At 49.5% G+C, this 17,092-nt stretch overlaps 2 protein-coding genes across 3 annotated transcripts; both read right to left on the bottom strand.

The window, feature by feature from the left end:
• Positions 1–3,121: 3,121 nt before the first annotated feature.
• Positions 3,122–7,985, bottom strand: LIM2 (lens intrinsic membrane protein 2). Of its 2 annotated transcripts, XM_074371063.1 has the most exons (5): positions 7,913–7,985; positions 6,999–7,179; positions 4,958–5,107; positions 3,695–3,829; positions 3,122–3,470 (listed from the first exon to the last, which is right to left on the bottom strand). In XM_074371063.1, the coding sequence occupies exons 2-5, from the start codon at positions 7,171–7,173 to the stop codon at positions 3,409–3,411; spliced, it is 522 nt and encodes a 173-aa protein (XP_074227164.1). In that variant the 5' UTR covers positions 7,174–7,179; positions 7,913–7,985; the 3' UTR covers positions 3,122–3,408. The 2 variants fall into 2 exon arrangements, with proteins under 2 accessions (XP_074227164.1, XP_010945359.1); XM_010947057.3 differs by lacking the exon at positions 7,913–7,985 and having other exon boundaries at positions 6,999–7,881.
• Positions 7,986–8,728: 743 nt separating this feature from the next.
• On the bottom strand, positions 8,729–13,233 carry C9H19orf84 (chromosome 9 C19orf84 homolog). The gene is made up of 3 exons (XM_010947055.3): positions 12,463–13,233; positions 10,017–10,115; positions 8,729–9,244 (listed from the first exon to the last, which is right to left on the bottom strand). Exons 2-3 carry the CDS (start codon positions 10,049–10,051, stop codon positions 8,734–8,736), a joined length of 546 nt encoding a protein of 181 aa, XP_010945357.2. The 5' UTR covers positions 10,052–10,115; positions 12,463–13,233; the 3' UTR covers positions 8,729–8,733.
• Between the last annotated feature and the right edge of the window lie 3,859 nt (positions 13,234–17,092).

Here is a 17,092-nt window from a genome sequence, read left to right as displayed (position 1 = left end):
CTTAGCCCCATCCCTTTCCTCCAACCCAATCCCATTCTCATTCCCAAACCTAACCCCAGACTCAACCCCATCCTTAACGCCAGCTCCAGCCCCAAACTCAACCTCATCTCAATTTCCAAACCTAACCTAACCACTCTTATTCCCAAACCCCAATTCTAAACTCAATCCCACCCTCAAACCCAACACAGCCCATTCCTTAACCCCAACACCACCCCCTAATTTAACCCTATCCCTGTCCTCTAACCTAACCCCATTCTTATTCCCAAACTCAACCTGATCCCAAAAACCCAAACTCATCCTCACCCAGACACTGAACCCTATCTTCATTTCCATCCCCACACCAGATGGCATTTCCAACCCCAGCTCCAGCCCCAGTCCCACACCCACTTCTATCTTCATACTTCTCCCCCAACCCATATAATTCCTACCTCAAACTAACCCCCCTCCCACCTTACCCTCCGCCTCTCCATTTTTATCTGCGTCCCACCTCCAGGTCCAAGTCTCTAGAGGGCTTAGAGCGGAGGAGGGACATGATTTGAATTATGTTTTAATAAAAATTCCTCTAGATACTGTGTAGAGAGTGGATTGCAAGGGTGGGGGATTGGGGGTGGGGTGGGTAAGGCAGAGGCAGAGCTGGATAGGAGACTGTGGCAATAAGCCAGGTGAGAGCTGATGGCAGCTTGGATCAGGGGTAACTGGGTAACTGTGGTTAAGCAAAGAGTCAAATATTGAACACATTTTTAAGGTAGAGCCAATACCTTTTGCTGATGAATCAGACATTAAGATGTAACGGAAAGAAAGCAATGGAGGAGGATGATCCTAATGTTTTTGGCTTGAACAGCTGGCTAAAAATGGAGTTTTTTTGTTTTTTTTTTTTCTTTTACCATTTACTAAGATGAGGGAGGCTGTGGGAGGAGCCGATGTGGTGGGTGAAAGAGATCAGGAACTCAGTTTTAGACATGTGAAATTTGAGATGCCTCTTCTTTTCAAGAGGAAATATTGAGTAAGAAGTTGGAGATAGGAGTCTGGCATAATAAGTGTAACATGATTATTGCTAGAGTAAGCCCCTATAAATACAATGACTCGAATGAACCTCAGTAAATATTTCTACTTAAATTGTCCTCAATAAATTATAATTACAAGGAGGCCTCCATTCCTATTATTATTAGCAGAAGCCTCTATAAATATAGTATTATTGTTATTTGAGGAGGCCCCAATAAATATTTCTAGAGAGTAAGCCTCTATTAATATAACAGTTACTAGCATAGGCTGTAGTAAATATTCTTATTATTGGAACTAGCCTTGCTAAAAATGATAAGCATTAGTAAATCTCATGACGGTTGGCATCAGTTTGTTGGGTGAACTAATGAAAGAGTGGATGAAGAGAAGGTCAAGGTCATGAATGACGGGTGAAGAGGCAGGTGCAGAAGGAGGTGCAGGTCGGAGTTCCAGTGTCCCTAATTGGAGGAACCCATCCAGGGAGGGGCCAGGAGCTTGGGAGCCAACTGGAGACGGCGTGCGTGGGCAGGTAGGTTGTTTTTTTCAAAGGTGTTTTTGATACAGGAAAAAGTTGGGTGAGAGGACAGCTACGTCCCTGGTCTCAGTTGAGTCCCTGGGATGTGCCCCCCGACTTGGCTCCGTGCAGTTAAGAATTCAAGAGCCAGCCACCATTGGGTACAAGTAGATTTATTCGGAGAGAGACATACTCCAGAGACAGAGTGCAGGCTGTCTCAGAAAGCAAGAGGAAGGCCAAGTGGCACGGGGTTGGGTGCTTAGCTTAAAGTAACAGTAGATCCACATGCCACCGACAGAGTGCTGTCCGTCTCAGTCAGAAAGGAGAGCGGCCACCAGGTGTGGAAGCTGTTAGTTTTTATGAGCTCGGCAACTTCACGTGCTAACAAGTGGGAGGGTTATTCCAACTACTTTGGAGAGGGGGTGGGGATTCCCAGGAACTGGGCCACCACCCACTTTTTGACCTTTTATGACCTGTCATGGCACCTGTGGGAGTGCCATTTACCATGCTAATATATTACAGTGAGTACATAAGAAAGCTCAACTGGAAGTCAAATCTCCCACCATCTTGGTATTAATTGCTGTGTCATTCCTTGAATGTCTGTAACCCTGTCCCCTCCCTTCCTGTCTCATTTTCAGTGACTCCATTATCTTACTGTGATATTCTGATTTGGAATAAATATATATTGGGTCTTTGTCCTCATTTCTGGCCTGGATCTCCTAAAACTCTTGGTATTTCCTAAGTGCTGAGAGCGGTCAAGGTGTCTTTTGTTATGCCAATGAGGTGACTTTTGGAAAGCCCCTAGGTAACTGATGGATGGGGCCGGTTGCCAGGGGAACCAACCACACAATTAGAAACTTAGAACTCGCAGTCCCACCTGGTTGAGCTCTTGGGAGGAGAGAGAGGTTGGAGATTGAGTCCAGTCACCGATGGCCGGTGATTTAATCAATCCTCCTATGTAACGAGCTTTCCATAAAAACCCCCCAAAGGAAAAGGTCCAGAGAGCTTCCGGGTTGGTGTGCACATGCATTCTGGGGGAGAGTGGCCCCCTTGGAGAGAGCTTGGAAGCTCACACCCCTCCCCACTTCCCTCACTCCATGCACGCCTTCTATCTGGCTGTTCTGACTTACATCCTTTTATGTTGAGCTGGTGATCTAGTGGGTGAAATGTTTCTCTGAGTTCTTTGAGCAGCTCTAGCAAATTAATTAAGCCCATGGAGGTGGTTGTGGGAGCCTCCAGCCTGTTGCTGGTTGGTCAGAAGCACAGGTGACAAACAGGACCTGTGATTGGTGGCTGAACTGGGGGGGCTGCGGGGTAGTCTTATCAGTCTGAGTCTTTAACTTGTCTGATCTGACCCCTTCTCCAGGTAGATAGTGTCAGAGTCGAGTTAACTGCTTGGTGACGGGAAGAAAACACACCAGAACTAGACCTACACATCGGTTTCCTGGAAGTTGAACCTAGGAGGGCAGGGACTGTGTGGTTTACCTCTCTGCCCATCCCTACTGAAACGGGGCGGGTTGGGCTACTATAATGCAACCACCCCCCACCCCACCTACCACACTCACCCCTGTTTCTCTCCACCCCAGCCTCTCAGGGACCACACTTCAATAGTTTCAATCAGTTTTATTAGACTCCAGAAAGTCGTTCTAATGGATAACCCATTTCTCTAACAACCTCCCTGGTGGGTGGGGCTTTGGGTCTTCTCAACTGCCTCCACCAGGCCCCATTCTTGCTCCTTCCCTCTTGGGACACAGGAGTCAGGGGCCCCCACCCAGAGTCCGGGACCGAGCCCCCTCATGCCCCTAGGAATCAGGATTTCAGGCCTCTAGACCCTCCCCCTCCTCTTCAGTGACCTCACTTTAACTTCCAGATGAAGTTGGGGCATACATTTGGGCTCAGCGGGGAGTGGACAGGCGCCGACATTCATGCATCCGGTAGGCACACATGTAGAAAATTCCTACATGAGAAGAGACCCCAGTTGACCACCCACCACCCCCCTCAAGTTCTCCCAGCCCCATTCCCAGCCCAAGACCCCAACACAGCATCCCGTTTCTCCCTGGTGTCCACAGGGCTTAGAGTCTGCCTTCTGGCTCAGTCCTGGGGGACTCCCCAGTATTTCACCCTCTTAAGTGCTTCCTGCTCTGCCACAGACACTGACCTTGCCACCCCCAAACCCAGTACCTGCAAAGAAGGTCATGAGCAGGGCTACCCAGCCCAGGATGTAAGACCAGGAAAAGCGCCAGTCCCCAAAGCGGCGACCGAGGAAGCTGACGGTGACTCCAGTGTAAATGGCCAAGGCCAGCAGGACAAAAAAGGCTGGAGAGAGAGGGCAGGGGGGGTGTGGGTGGGAAAGGGGTGGATTTGGGTTTAGAGATGAGGGTGGAAATGAGATTGAGAAGGGGGTACAGGTTGGGTGGGTGTGGGTAGGGATATGGGTAAGGATGGAGGCTGAGTTGGAAGTGGGAGTAAAAATGAATGGGGAGCAGAGCTGGGTGGGGATGGGGCAGTGTTGTATTGTGTCACAAAGAACCTGACTGGTCTTTGGCTCCCGGGAGGGAAACTCAATCTTTGGAATTTTCTGAGTAATAGGAGTGTCTTTTGTTGTTCTTGAGCCTCTTGGATCACACCTGAGTTTATGTTGATGAGCAAAGATGACTCAGGATGGGAGACAATCACCAGAAGACCAACTGTGGGAATAGAGGGTTAGGGCTTTGAGCCTCCTGGTATCAGTCTAAACTCTGGAGAGGACAGGGGAGCTGGAGATTGAGTTCAGTCACGTGACCAATGATTAAATCAACCACGTCCTTGTAATGAAACTGCAATAGAAACTCTGAATGCTGAAGTTCACTGGAGCTTCCTGGCTGATGAATGTATGGATGTGCTGGGGGGTGATGTGCCCAGATTCTGTGGGGAGAGGGCATGGAATCTCCAAGTTCAGGACTCTGTCTGGCTTCATCCTGTGCATCTCTTTAGTTGGCTGGTCTTGAGTTGTATTCTTTATAATAAAACTGTCATTGCAAGCATCATGCTTTCCTGAGTTCTGTGAGATGCTCTAGCAAATTTTTTGGAAACTGAGTGGGTCCTGGGAACCCCTGAATCTGTAGCCAGTTGATTAAAAGTGCAGGTGGGCTGGGGACCCGACTTGCAGCTGAAGTAGGGGCAGTCTTGTTGGGAACCATGCCTTTAAACCTGTGGGGTCTGCTGCCAGCTCTGGGTGGTGAGTGCCGGACCTGAATGGCAGTACGCCTCGCTGGTGTCAGAAACGACTAGTATTAGAAATAATCACGAAGTTGTGGTTGGGTTGGAGGTGGGATTTGGATGCGGGTGGAGTTGAGAGGGAGGAGAAGTAGGGAATGAAAGTGGTGTAGGGGGTGAGGACGGATTGGGGTTGGAGCTGGGCAGGGAGCTGGGGAGAGGGGTAGGCGTAGGGGGCAATACACTCACTGGAAGCGAAAAACATGATGCCTGCGGAGAAGGGCCGGGAGAGGCGGGTGAAGGTGGGCTGCTGAGCGAAGGCCATGATGCCCATGACGATGCCGGAGGTGGCACACAGGGAGGACAGGATCATGAAGGCCCGGGTGGCATTCCAGTATGCTGTGGGAGCACCCCAGGGTCACTGCCATGCCTCCCCCGCCCTCAGTGGTGAACGAGGCTACCTCTGAGGGCAGGGATGCCCTGCCTTTCTGTGTATCCCAGACGTAGCTCCTCCTTCGCCTCTGCAAACTCCCTCCTTTTTAAAAACTGGCAATGACTTTGGAAACTTTAAAAACACTATACATATACGTCTTCGGCTGGGTTTCGCCCCTGGGAAGCAAGCTCAGGACTCCTGCTCTAAGACTGGTGAAAAATTATGCCAGTTATACAATTGATGAGCAAGTCAAACCAGTTGTTTGGACAAACACCCAAGAATCAGTCGGGGTGAGTTATGTCACTGAGGTTCTCAGTCTTGTGGTCAAGAAGCTGTCAGATGAACTTGAAGACCTCCATCTGCCGCGCTCTCTCCCCATCCCCAGCAGAGATAAGACCCTTGGGGGTCTTGGGGATGTCTCTTGGGGGTGTTCCCAGTCTGAAGCAGGAGGAATGGTAGAAGTGTGACAAGAAAGACAGCCAGAAATGAAAAGGATGTGTAAAGTCAGGCAGACTGCTTTGTGAAGCTGGAGGCCCACCACAAGTCTTTCCACTTCTCCCTGCCTCAGTTTACCCCAGCAAACAGGAAGGTTTAGGGAGATGAGGTACGCTAAGTCTCCTGCCACAGGCCTGTCACATCACAGGGCTCACCAAGGGTTGGCCACTCCCCCCAAACCCCCCTCAAGAGAATTGGCTTTCTGAGGTCCAGTAACATGTCTTACTCAAAGACACAACGGGAGCACCCTCTTTGTGTTGCTGGGGCACCAAAGGGAGTTAATCCAGCCAAAACACTTAGAATAGCACATAAAACACAGTAACAATACATGTCAGTTATTATTATTATTACCGCCACTATTATTGGATACATATAATATAAAACATGATATACTATATATTATTAATTTATTAATGTATTATATAATGTATATTGTATAATATATTATGTAACACACTGTATATCTCTATGTATCTCTCTTTCCATATATACATATATTCAGTTGACCCTTGAACAGTATGGGTTTAAACTGCACAAGTCCACTTGCATGTGGATTTTTTTCAATAAACACATACAATACTACACGATCCGCGGTTGGTTGAATCCCCAGATGAAGAACTGCGGATGTGGAACTGAGAATATGGAACTATGGAAACGGAGGACTGACTGTGTGACTTGAGCATCCAGGGGTTTTGGTATCCACTGAGGGTCCTGGAAACAATTTTCTGAAGATACTGAGGGACAATTGTACATATATATAAATATATACCTATGTAGAAAGAGGTACATAGAGATATAAAATATATTATAATACTATATATTATATAATACAGATTGCAAGAGCCTTATAATGTAAGTACTTTTTTATCCCCCTTACAATATATAGTGTAATATATACATGTATGTACCTATATACACATATACATACACACATACACACATATACATATGCACATATATATTACATGGCTTAGCACACAGCAAGTATTTAAAAATATCTCATCCAGTATTAAGCAAATGTACGGTCCGTATCGCTTCTGTATCTGCCTGGTACCTAACAGAGCTCTTGATACATTGCAGATATTTAGAAAATGCTGTTCTGACACCCCCAGCCCCAGCTGAACCTGACCTCTATGTTCACCTCTCTACCCAACCTCTAAATCAGTACATCCTGTAATTGTACTAGGAAAAAAATACTGAAATCCCAATTCTGCACCTTTCATGCTGAGTGACCCTGAGCTGCACCCTTTCCCTCTCTGAGCCACAGGGTTCTACATTTGCAAAAGAGGTTGCCCTCTGGCTGTGAGGTTCCGCCCTGCAGGAGGCTCTGATTCCAGCCCAGACCCCGCCCCGGAGCCTCACCGATGCTCTCCGTCTGCAGGTAGCACTTGCTGCCCAGACAGTACCGCCACAGGCCCTGGTGAGCAAAGGCCCCTGACAGCCGGTACTGCATCCAGTGGTCCGTCGCTGTGGCCACCACCAGGAGGATGGTCCCCACCCAGGCACAGAAAAGGCCACCACCCATGAAGCTGTACATGGTGATCTGTGGGGAAGGAGAGAGAAATGAGGTCAGGAGCTGGAGTCCAGGGTCCTGAGGAAGGAGGGGACTGGGGTCTGGGACATGAGGTCCCAGGGAAAGGAAGAAGCTGGTCGCCCGGACCTTGGGTCTGGGGAGCAGAGGGAGCTAGTGATCTGGACTCCTGAGTCTGGGAGAGGAGATGCTGAGGATCTAGACCCTTGGGTCCTAGGGGAGAAAGGGGTTGGGCGCCTAGACTCCTAGGTCCTAAGCCAAGAAAGGGCTGGGCACTGGGATGCTAAGTCTTTGTGGAGAGGAGTGGGCCGGGGGCCTGGACTCCCAGGTCCTATATGAGGAGGGAGCTAGGGGCTAGGACCCCACCAAGTCCCCGGGAGAGGAAGGAGCTGGAGGACTGGCCACCTAGGTCCTGGGGGAGGAGGTCCCGTGCCTGGCACCTACCTGTGTGACAGAGCCTGACCTGAACCCTCCGTCTGCCTCAGCCCCTCTGTGCAGACTGAGCCTAGCCAGGTCACTGGCCTCTCTGCCTCCCGGGTCCCCCAAATCCCTTAAGCCTCCCCGCACAATGGCCCCACAGCCCAGTAGCTTCCAGCAGGCAGAAGTGCAGTGGTGGCAGAGGCCCCAGATGGAATTTGCTGAAGCAGGAATCCGGGTGCTCCCTCTCCACAGCCCCTGGCCCCACTGGCCTCTCTCTGTCACCCTCCCAGCGACCCTCCCACCCCCTCTCACAGGCCTCACTCACGGCACCCACTAGGTCCGCCCAGCTGTGTTAAGCACACACAGACACAAGACATAGGGATGCTCAGCCATTTATTGTTCAAGCCGGTTCCTCACCACCCCCACCCCCAGGGCAGGAAATGGGGTGAGGGCTGCAGGTGTCTAGAGAGGTTGGGCCAATGGGGTTCTTTGCAGGTGGGGTCACCAGGCATGTCACACTTGGGACAGGAAGGAGGTTGTGGACCAGGTGGGGCTGGCAAGCGTTGAAGACCGGGGAGGGGGTGTTTGGGGGGCTGGAGTTTAGGTGAAGCTAAGGATAAGGACTGGGCTGGCCTGAGGTAGATGGGGAAAGAGGATGAGGGAGCTGGGAAGGAGGGAGGCTGGGGTGGAGACGGGATAAGAACAGGACAGGAATGACTGTGTTGGGAAGCATGGTACTGAGAGCGTGCATGGATGGGATGGGACCAGTAGAGCAGGCAGGAATGCCTTCTGGGTTAGGAATGGGGTTGAGGATGGGCTGGAGGAGCCCTGGGTGTTGAGAGTGAGGTGAGGGTTGTCGCTGTAGTTGGGGACGGTGTCAGGATTGAGAAGAGGTTTCAGTACAGGTATGAGGTCCAGGGTTTTTGTTTTGGTTTTTGTTTTTTGTTTTTGGCTGCTTTGGGATCCTAAGTCAGGTCCGAGTTTCACCAGCTGACTCAGAGGACCCACTTCTGAGGCTGTGGTTTTGGGGGGAGAGGGATGGGAGTAAGATGTTTCTTGGGTTATCTCTGGCAGGGCTAAGGTCACCCTCCTGGAGACCCTCAAGGGGCCCTTCCGGAGTCAGGGGTGTACAGGACCCTCAGGCCCCTAGTACTCTGCCTCCCAGTCTTCTGCAGGTGGTGTCTCCAAGGGAGGCTCCAGACCTTGAGTTTCCTTCTTCCCATCCTGGGCAGGTGGTGTTGATGACGGCGGTGTTGCTGGTGGATTCTTGGGGCCAGCCCTAGAGCCCTCCATCCAACCCCTCTCTGCCTGCTCAGCCCTCCCAAGTCCCCATCGTCGCTGTCCCTGGCCCCGGCCTGGCCTGCGTCGGACCTCCCAGCCCCCTCGACCTCTGTACGGCCTTCTGGCAGTGCCTTGCGGCAGTGGGGAAGTGCAGGGGCAGGAGGGCAAGGACTGTTGATAGCTGTAGGCCCCCATGAGGGCGCTGTGCAGGAGGTAGGAAAGGGCATCCAGACGGATGGGGACGGTGACAGAGGCCAGGCTCTCGGGGAGCCCCAGGTGGGCTGGATCTGGGGTGCCCAGGAGAGAAGGGTGCAGGGCTGGAAAAGGTGCAGGCGGCCATGACTCGGTCCCAGGTGATGGCAGGGACAGGTTGTTCCTGGAATGACAAAAGGACAGGTGAGTGGGTCTCACTGTCTGCAAGTCTTCTGTGCTTCTCCCTGGAGTCCATTTCTCCCCACTCTCAGTACTGAGTCCACCTCTGACTTCTCTCTCTCTTCCCATCTCTTTACAGACAGACAGGCAAACAGCGCTGCCAGAACTTAAGCATCCGACAGAAGGCGGTTCCACTTCCAGGCTGCCTCCCTCATGGTGTGTCTGGGCAAACCATGGTCCCATTCCCAACCTTTACACTTCATACCGAAGGATGGCTTTTCGAGGTATCAGAGGTGCCTGTCAAAGGGCTGGGGCTGGGAAGTGTTCAATAAATGCGGGCAATGATTATTTCTCCAGCCCTACAGCTGTTCCTGGCATCTTCAATTCTCCTGGTTCCTTCTTGAAAGTTCTCTCTGTTCCACACATACCTGTTTCCAGCTCTCTATTTCTAAGTCTCTAGCTCAATTCTGTCACCAAGATCCTCTAAGATTCTGTTCCTATGTGATGATACCCGAGACTTTTAAAAATTAATTTTTAAAAAAATTTAACTTTGGGGGGGGAATTAGGTTTTTATTTATATATTTTAATGCAGGTACTGGGGAACGAACCCAGGACCTCGTGCATGCTAAGCACGCGCTCTATCACGGAGCTATACCCTCCCCCCACCCCCAACCCGAGACTTTTTTTTTCTGACACTCTCTGGGTCTGCTCAACTCTCTCTCCGATTTTCTGTCCCTTCTCTTTCTGGGGAAAGGGGAGTGCCTTGTGTCTCTCACCTCTCTGGCATGGTCCCTTCCTTTCGTTGTTCCATCTTCACAAGTCTTTTCTAGCACCTTCGACTGGATTTCTCCAGGGCCCAGAGAGTGGGGCGGGGTCTAAAAGAAAGTGGGCGGGGCCTTGTTAGAAGGGGCGTGGCTTGTGGGCCGCGCAGAGCCTCGGGAAAGCGTGCAGGGCTGGGTTCTTGCGGTTGCGATTCCTCAGCTCTGCGTATCTCAGGTCGCAGCCCCCACCTCCCCGAAATCCAGGAGCCCTGCATCTGAGCTCCGTCCTCCCTCAGACCCGGGAGCGCAGGCCCTTCCTCCCTCAGATCCAGAAGTTCTATCCGCTCCTCTCTCTCCACCTCTGTTTCTGGGCCTTGTCCTCAGGGGGGCCTGATGGTATTTTTTAGGGCTAAAGGGACATTTAGGGAAATCTGGATATCTGGACACTCCGAGCGCAGAAGGTTGAGTAGACAGGCTGGGAATCTTAGGGGCTGGATTCCATTCTAGGCCATGTCTCTGACTTACTTTGTGAGCTTAAGTCCTTCTAGTCTCTATGCTTTTGAGAAATGAGGCTAACATTACCTTCCAGGTTTATGTGAGGTTTAGAAGACGTATCACGTGTGTAAAGTAGTCACCACATGATCTGGACTATGACGGTGAGCCTTAACCAATGAGAGTTACTTATTGTTATTGCCTGGTGGTGGTGGTAGCAGTGTTGAGAAGCAATAGCCATTCTTTTATCTATTCATTTAAGAAATATTATTCAGTGCCTGCGATAGGCCAGGCCCCAGGCTGGACGCTGGGGATCTAGTCCTGGATGAAACAGACACATGGTGGTGAAACTCACATGCTAGGAGAGAGACAGACCGGACCCAAATAGTACATTTCCTATGTGAATGAGAACTGTGAAGATGTGAAGACAAGGCAAGGGGACATAGAGGCACAGAGGCAGGGGGTTATTTTAGATAAGACGGTTAGGAAAGAAGCTGTGGGCATGAGTCAGCAGATCTGGGAGGTGAGTATTTCCAGCCGAGAGGCCAACAAGTCCAAAGAGCAAGCATAGTTGTTGAATGTCCCCTTTTTCTCTATTCCAGAATCCAATGCAGAATCCCACTGAATCCTCTCCTTAGTCGCCTCTGGTCTGCAGCGGTTGCTCAGTCTCTCCTTGTTTTTCTAGTCTTGACAGCTCTGAGGAATACTAGTCAATTTTATAAAAATAGCAGCCTATGTTAATGAATAATTCTAATTTATTTAATCCTCATTTTACAGACGATCAAACGTGCCTCAGAGAGGCAAAGTAAGTTACTCAAGGTCATAGAGCTAGTAAGTAGAACCATGGGATTTGAACCCCAGTTCCAGAGCCTGCACTTTAAATGGAGACATACGAATGAGCCAGATTGTATAGTACCTTGTGAGCTGCAGTGAAGACTTTGGTCTTTCTTTCTTTATTTCTCTCTCTCTTTTTTTAATGCTAGAACTTTGAGATGACTTTGAATATTTGTCAGCAGAAGTGTGATATAATTTGATTTATGTTTTAAGAAGGGCACTGCGTCTGCAGGTTGGGGAATAGATTGTACAAGACTGGAAGCTGCCATTGTCTAGGCAGGGGCGGTGGTGACTCTAAGGAGGGTGGGGGTAGTGGGGATGGGAAGATGTGAATGGGTTTATGATGTGTTTTGGAGGGAGAACCATTAGGACTTGCTACAGGACTGCTGGAGGTAGTGGGGAATCACAACATCCCACTTTAAGAATGAGAAATCCAAGAGACTAGCTTTCACTTTCTGAGTTCTCTCGAACCCTTATAATGCTGGTGACCTGAGGTGATGCAGAACCAGTATCTGCCCTTGAAGGGCTCTCGGTTTTAAGGGGTAGGGAATAGAAACGGAGAGAGACTGTAACTAGGGTAATCAGAGCCTGGACACAGGGAGGAACAGAACTGTGAGATCCCGAAGCAGGTTAGATGTTGCCTGGAGGCAAGGAGGTGGAGAGTAAGATTGGGGACCCGGAAAACATTATTGCTTCCTTGCAAGGGTCGGGGTGGGGCTGGTCGGGGAGGGTTTTTTTTTTTAGAGGAGGTGGCCTTTGGACTAGGTCTAGGGTAAGTGGTTATTTGATGTAGAAGAAACGGTGCAAGCAAAGGCCAGGTGGCTGGAATCGAAAGATTTTTATCAAGAAGGCTGGCTTTCCTTTCCTGGCGACTGTGATTAGCATGTAGGTCTCATTTCTCCGGTTACGTCCTATCCCAAAGAGGGAGCTTATGTCAAACAGGGATAGGAAATGAGGGTTCGAATCCTGGCTCCGCTTCTTACTAGCGTGTGACCGAAAGCAAGCTGAATCTCCGTTTTGCTCGAGATAGCGCTTACTGCTCAATTCCAGCGTAACAGCATTGCTTCTGGTTTTGTTTTATCATTGTTTCACCTATTTATTCCATCAGGGTCCTTCCTCCTCACTTACCACGTACCTGGCCCTTTAAGGCCCTCCTTCCTACGATAGGAGGGCGGAGGCGGGATCTTGCGTCTCTAAGGAAATGCCCTTTACCCAGCTTCCAAATTTGACAGGCAAGTTTTGAAAAGTGACCAATCAGCTTGTGCGTCGGGAGGGAGCGAAGCTTCTGATTCGCGGGGAACGCTGGCAGAGAACGCCCGGTTTTTCTTGCGTATACAGCGCGAGACGTCATCCCCGGCTCTGATTGGCGGGTGAGCTCGCGTTGTTTCCAAGTCTCCTCCTCCGGCAGCTAAATCCTTGGGCTAGCATCCTCTCTCTTTTATTGGCTGCGTTTCTCAGCGCAACCTTCGCTCTCGCCTTCTGATTGGCTGCCCTCTTTCCTCGCCTTCTCCAAGCTGTAACTGATGATTTTCGTCTCGGCCTTTGGAGGTCTCTTGTCGGTTCTCAGTCGCGGTGGCAACGTCCCTGTCCGAGTAGAAGCAGCCCAGGCCTGGAGATACTGAGCGAAACCTGGAGGGGAGAGGAGCCCCCCAGGCTGAGGGGCTCCCGACTAGGGAGCCTCATTGCCCTTAACCAGCGTTAAAACCAGCCTCTTCCTTACACTGCCCCCTACAGGCCTCGGACCGTTAAAGTCCCAAGATTCGATCTTCAGGGCCTCCCCAGCCCACAGGGCTCACGGATTCCCTTAAGTGTCCCTCCCTTCCACTAACGTCCCCCTGCAGGAGACGCCCTGGGGACCCTGCTCTCTCCCTTGGGCCTTACCCACTCTTTCAACCTTTCCATCTTAAGGCCCCTTACGTCTTGGGGGCTCCTCTTTCCCACCCTCACCCTTGTATCCTCTTTCTCCCCTCCACCCATTTCTCCCACCTCCGGGAAGTCATCCTCTCCTCCCTTCCTTGGAGAATCTCCCCACTGTAGAGGTTCTCATCTCACTGCTCCCCTCCCAGCCCCTTGAAGGCCTGGGGATCACCTTTGGACTTTGACCCAGGAGTTACACTTTATTCCTAACCACCTCTTGTTTCTTGCCCCCAATCCCCTTGGGGGGACCTTGGGAATCCTAAAGCCTCCAAAGACCGATCCGGCCACATGGTTAGGATTCCCATACTTAATCCTCTAACTTCTAGACCTTTCAGGATGGAAACTGGGACCTCCCCACCCTAAGGAGTGCATTCTCCCCTCTTCCTAGCCCATTCTCTTTTCTTCTAGGCCCACCATTCCCCTGGGATGTCCTTGAACCCTGCAGGTTTGAGGAGGGTGGCCAACCTAAGGGCCCTCACTCGTTCAGGAATCCCCAGGTGTCCTTCAGTATCCAGGGAGGGTCGTCTCCAGGGATATCTCTACCTTCACATCCCTATTCCTTCCTCTTCCTTTCCCCAGTCCTTAGAGCTCAAACCCTCACTGTCATTCTCCCCTTCTCCCAATCTTTTCAGTTTGGTTTTTTTTTAATTGAAGTAGAGTCACTTTATAATGTGTGAATTTCTGGTGTACAGCATTATAGTTCAGTCATACATATATGTACATATATTTGTTTTCATATTCTTTTTCATTCAGGTTTTTTAATGGATTCTTTTGAAATTTAGGAGGTTGTCCTTAAGCCACCCCACCCTCTCAAATACCCCCGCCTGAGGGCGTTCTCTGCCAGTTCCTCCTCTGCTGAGTTCCTTACCCCTTAGGCATCCCACTGTCTCCCTAAGGTCTCCCCCCTCACTGCCAGCTCCTTCACACTCGGGATACCCCCAGGACGTCCACCATAAAGGGGTCATCCCTGCCCTGTGAACCTTACTCTTCCTTTTCAGGTACTCCCCTCTCACAGTTAGCCGCCTCTCTTCATTGTCCAGAGGACTAAAAATTCAGGGATTATCCCCTGGGCCTCTCCTTCCTTTGGAATTGCCCCATCCCCCTTTGACATACACTTGGAACAATCCTCGTTTTCATCTTCCATTTTCAGAGTCACCTGCATTCAGTGGGTTGCCTGGTCACTTTCAGGGCTTCCCCACATTTTGAGAACTTCCCCACACAGCACCTCCAACTCAGTGACGGTCCCTTCAGCCTCAGAGCAGAAATTACTTTCTAGGTTCAGACGGTGATCTTTAGGGTCTCCCTCAGCCTCGGAGGTTTTCCTCACCCCAAGGGCTTCTTCCTTTTACACACTCCCCAAAGGCCCAGCATCACTGTCTCCATCAAGAACTTCACTTTCAAGGCCTCTTTCTAGGTTCCCCCTTTTCTTCCAACCACCAGCTTTGAGAGTCTGGAGGCCGAAGGACTAAAGATCACTTAGACACGTTCACTTGCATGAACTCATTTAAATTCTCATAATCTTTTTAACAGATTTTAAAAGTGCTCCTTGTGTTTGGTATTTAAAACCGTGTGGCAGTGTGACAGTAAAGGAGAAACACACAGGCGTGTTCTCCCTTACAGTGTGGTAGAGCAGGGTCTCAACTCTCCTGCCAAGAAACAGAGAGCTCCATTAATTAGAAAAGATTCACACACCCCAGTGTTCACAGAAGCACTATATACAACAGCCAAGACACGGAAACAACCTAAATATCCATCGACAGATGACTGGATAAAGAAGTTGTGGTATATATATATGTGTGTGCACTGAGATACTACTCAGCCATAAAAAAAGAATGAAATAATGCCATTTGCAGCCACATGGATGGACCTAGAGATTATCGTACTGAGTGAAGTGAAGTCAGAGAAAGCCAAATACCCTGTTATCACTTATATGTGCAATCTAAAATATGACACAAATGAACTGATTTACAAAATGGAAACAGACTCGCAGACATAGAAAACAAATTTATGGTTACAAAATGGGAAGAGGGAGAGGCATAAATTAGGACTTTGGGATTAGCAAATGCAAACTACTATGTATGAAATAGATAAACAATAAGGACCTACTGTATAGCACAGGGAACTGTATTCAGTATCTTGTAGTAACCTATAATGGAAAAGAATCTGAAAAAGAATATATATATATATTCTGAATCACTCTGCTGTCCACCAGAAATTAACACATCCTTGTAAACCAACTATACTTTAAAAAAAAAAAAAAAAAACCAAGGTGCCTAGCATCCCAAGGTGGGGGAAAAATAGAAAAAAATCCAAGAAATCTCATCGGACTCACCCACCCAAAGCCTCACATTTTTGCTCCACAAGAGACCTAGTGTTTTGATACCTGCCACTCAGAGTCCCAGCCAGGGTTAGCCAGAGAAGCAGCTTCAGCCAACAAGAGGCCACTACTGTGACCAGTTAGGTTGAGTCACTTGTCCCCAAACCTGTCCCTTCTCTAGGCCCCAATACTTTGGGAAACTGGGGGTATGTCAGGAACAACTGGTCTCCCTCTCTTTTCCAAGGGGTCCAGTCCCAGCTTAAACCTCCACTGGCTGGAGATGAGATCTGAACTGAGTTTGAGGTGAAGATTTAAGGCCAGGCTGAGTTTTAATAATCAGAGCTGACTGGAGAGTTGCAGAATGTCCAAGATCCTGTTAGGGGATGAGAAAAATTTTGACAGAGCATGATTAAGTCAGAAATCAGAAATGTAGAATCATTTTATAGTATACCTCCTGGAGTTGATAGTCTCCAGTTAACTGGCTATAAAGAGTATCTGGCAGTGCAGAAAGTCCAAGTCAGCTGACTCCCAGCCTGTCCTTTCTGTAGCTGTGTTCATCCACACACGCCTTTCCCCAAGAGGACTGGACTGCAATACTCTCCCTCCCCCTCCCTCCAAGTCCCAAGCCGTTATTGCAGAAGTCAAGACCTTAATACACATATTTCACAGTTATTGACCCCTGGCCAAACCTGGTGCCTTAGCAACACAGTTCCACAATCTCCCAGGTCAAACAAACTTTGAAGGATTGTTCTCATGCAAGATGCAGGGGCAGAGGCAGGGAAACAGAGACCCCCACCAGCATCCTCCCCACTCCGAGTCTATTAAAAGGAATTTGGGGACCTGCAGCGCTCATCACTTTTGGGTCCTATCTGAGTTTGAATTTCACTTCTGCTATTTTGTTATGTGACCTTAGGCGAGACCCTGTCCCTCCCTAAGCACCCCACCTATAAGATGAGGCAGTTGTTCAAACTACCGGGTGTAAGTGGTAGAGCATTTGACCGCAAAATACAGAGTGTAAAATAAATAATCAGCCAGGACGTACTGGGTAACACAGGGAATATAGCTAATGTTTTTTAAATTAAAAAAATTTTTGTTAGTGGGGTAGATAATCAGGCTTATTTACTTATTTATGTTCGGAGGCGGTACTGGGGACTGAACCCAGGACCTCATGCATGCTAAGCATGTGCTCGACCCCTTGAGCTATCCCCTCCCCCACTGCCTTCATCTTAACACTTGGGGAAATCGAGGCTCCGAGAGGGAAAGTCACTTGCCTACACTTACTCTGGTTAGTAAGTGGTGGAATCTGGACACAAGCGTGAGTGCTTTGTCCTTTCCATATACTGCACCTGCCAGAACCCCTTATCAGGCCCGCTCTGCTCATCAAGCCACCAGGAGCCAATATAGGGTTGTGACCAAAAGCCTGGGCTCTAGAATTGAATCTTACTAATCATGTGGCTTTGGATATGTCTGTAACCTTTTCATGATTCAGTTTACCCAACTGTATAATGGAGATAAGATCTGTATAAAGGAA

The sequence above is a fragment of the Camelus bactrianus genome, chromosome 9 (genome assembly GCF_048773025.1).
Source record: "Camelus bactrianus isolate YW-2024 breed Bactrian camel chromosome 9, ASM4877302v1, whole genome shotgun sequence".
NCBI lineage: Eukaryota > Metazoa > Chordata > Mammalia > Artiodactyla > Camelidae > Camelus > Camelus bactrianus.
The sequence above is the reverse complement of the archived record's forward strand: the minus strand, read 5'-3'. Positions and strand labels throughout refer to the sequence as shown.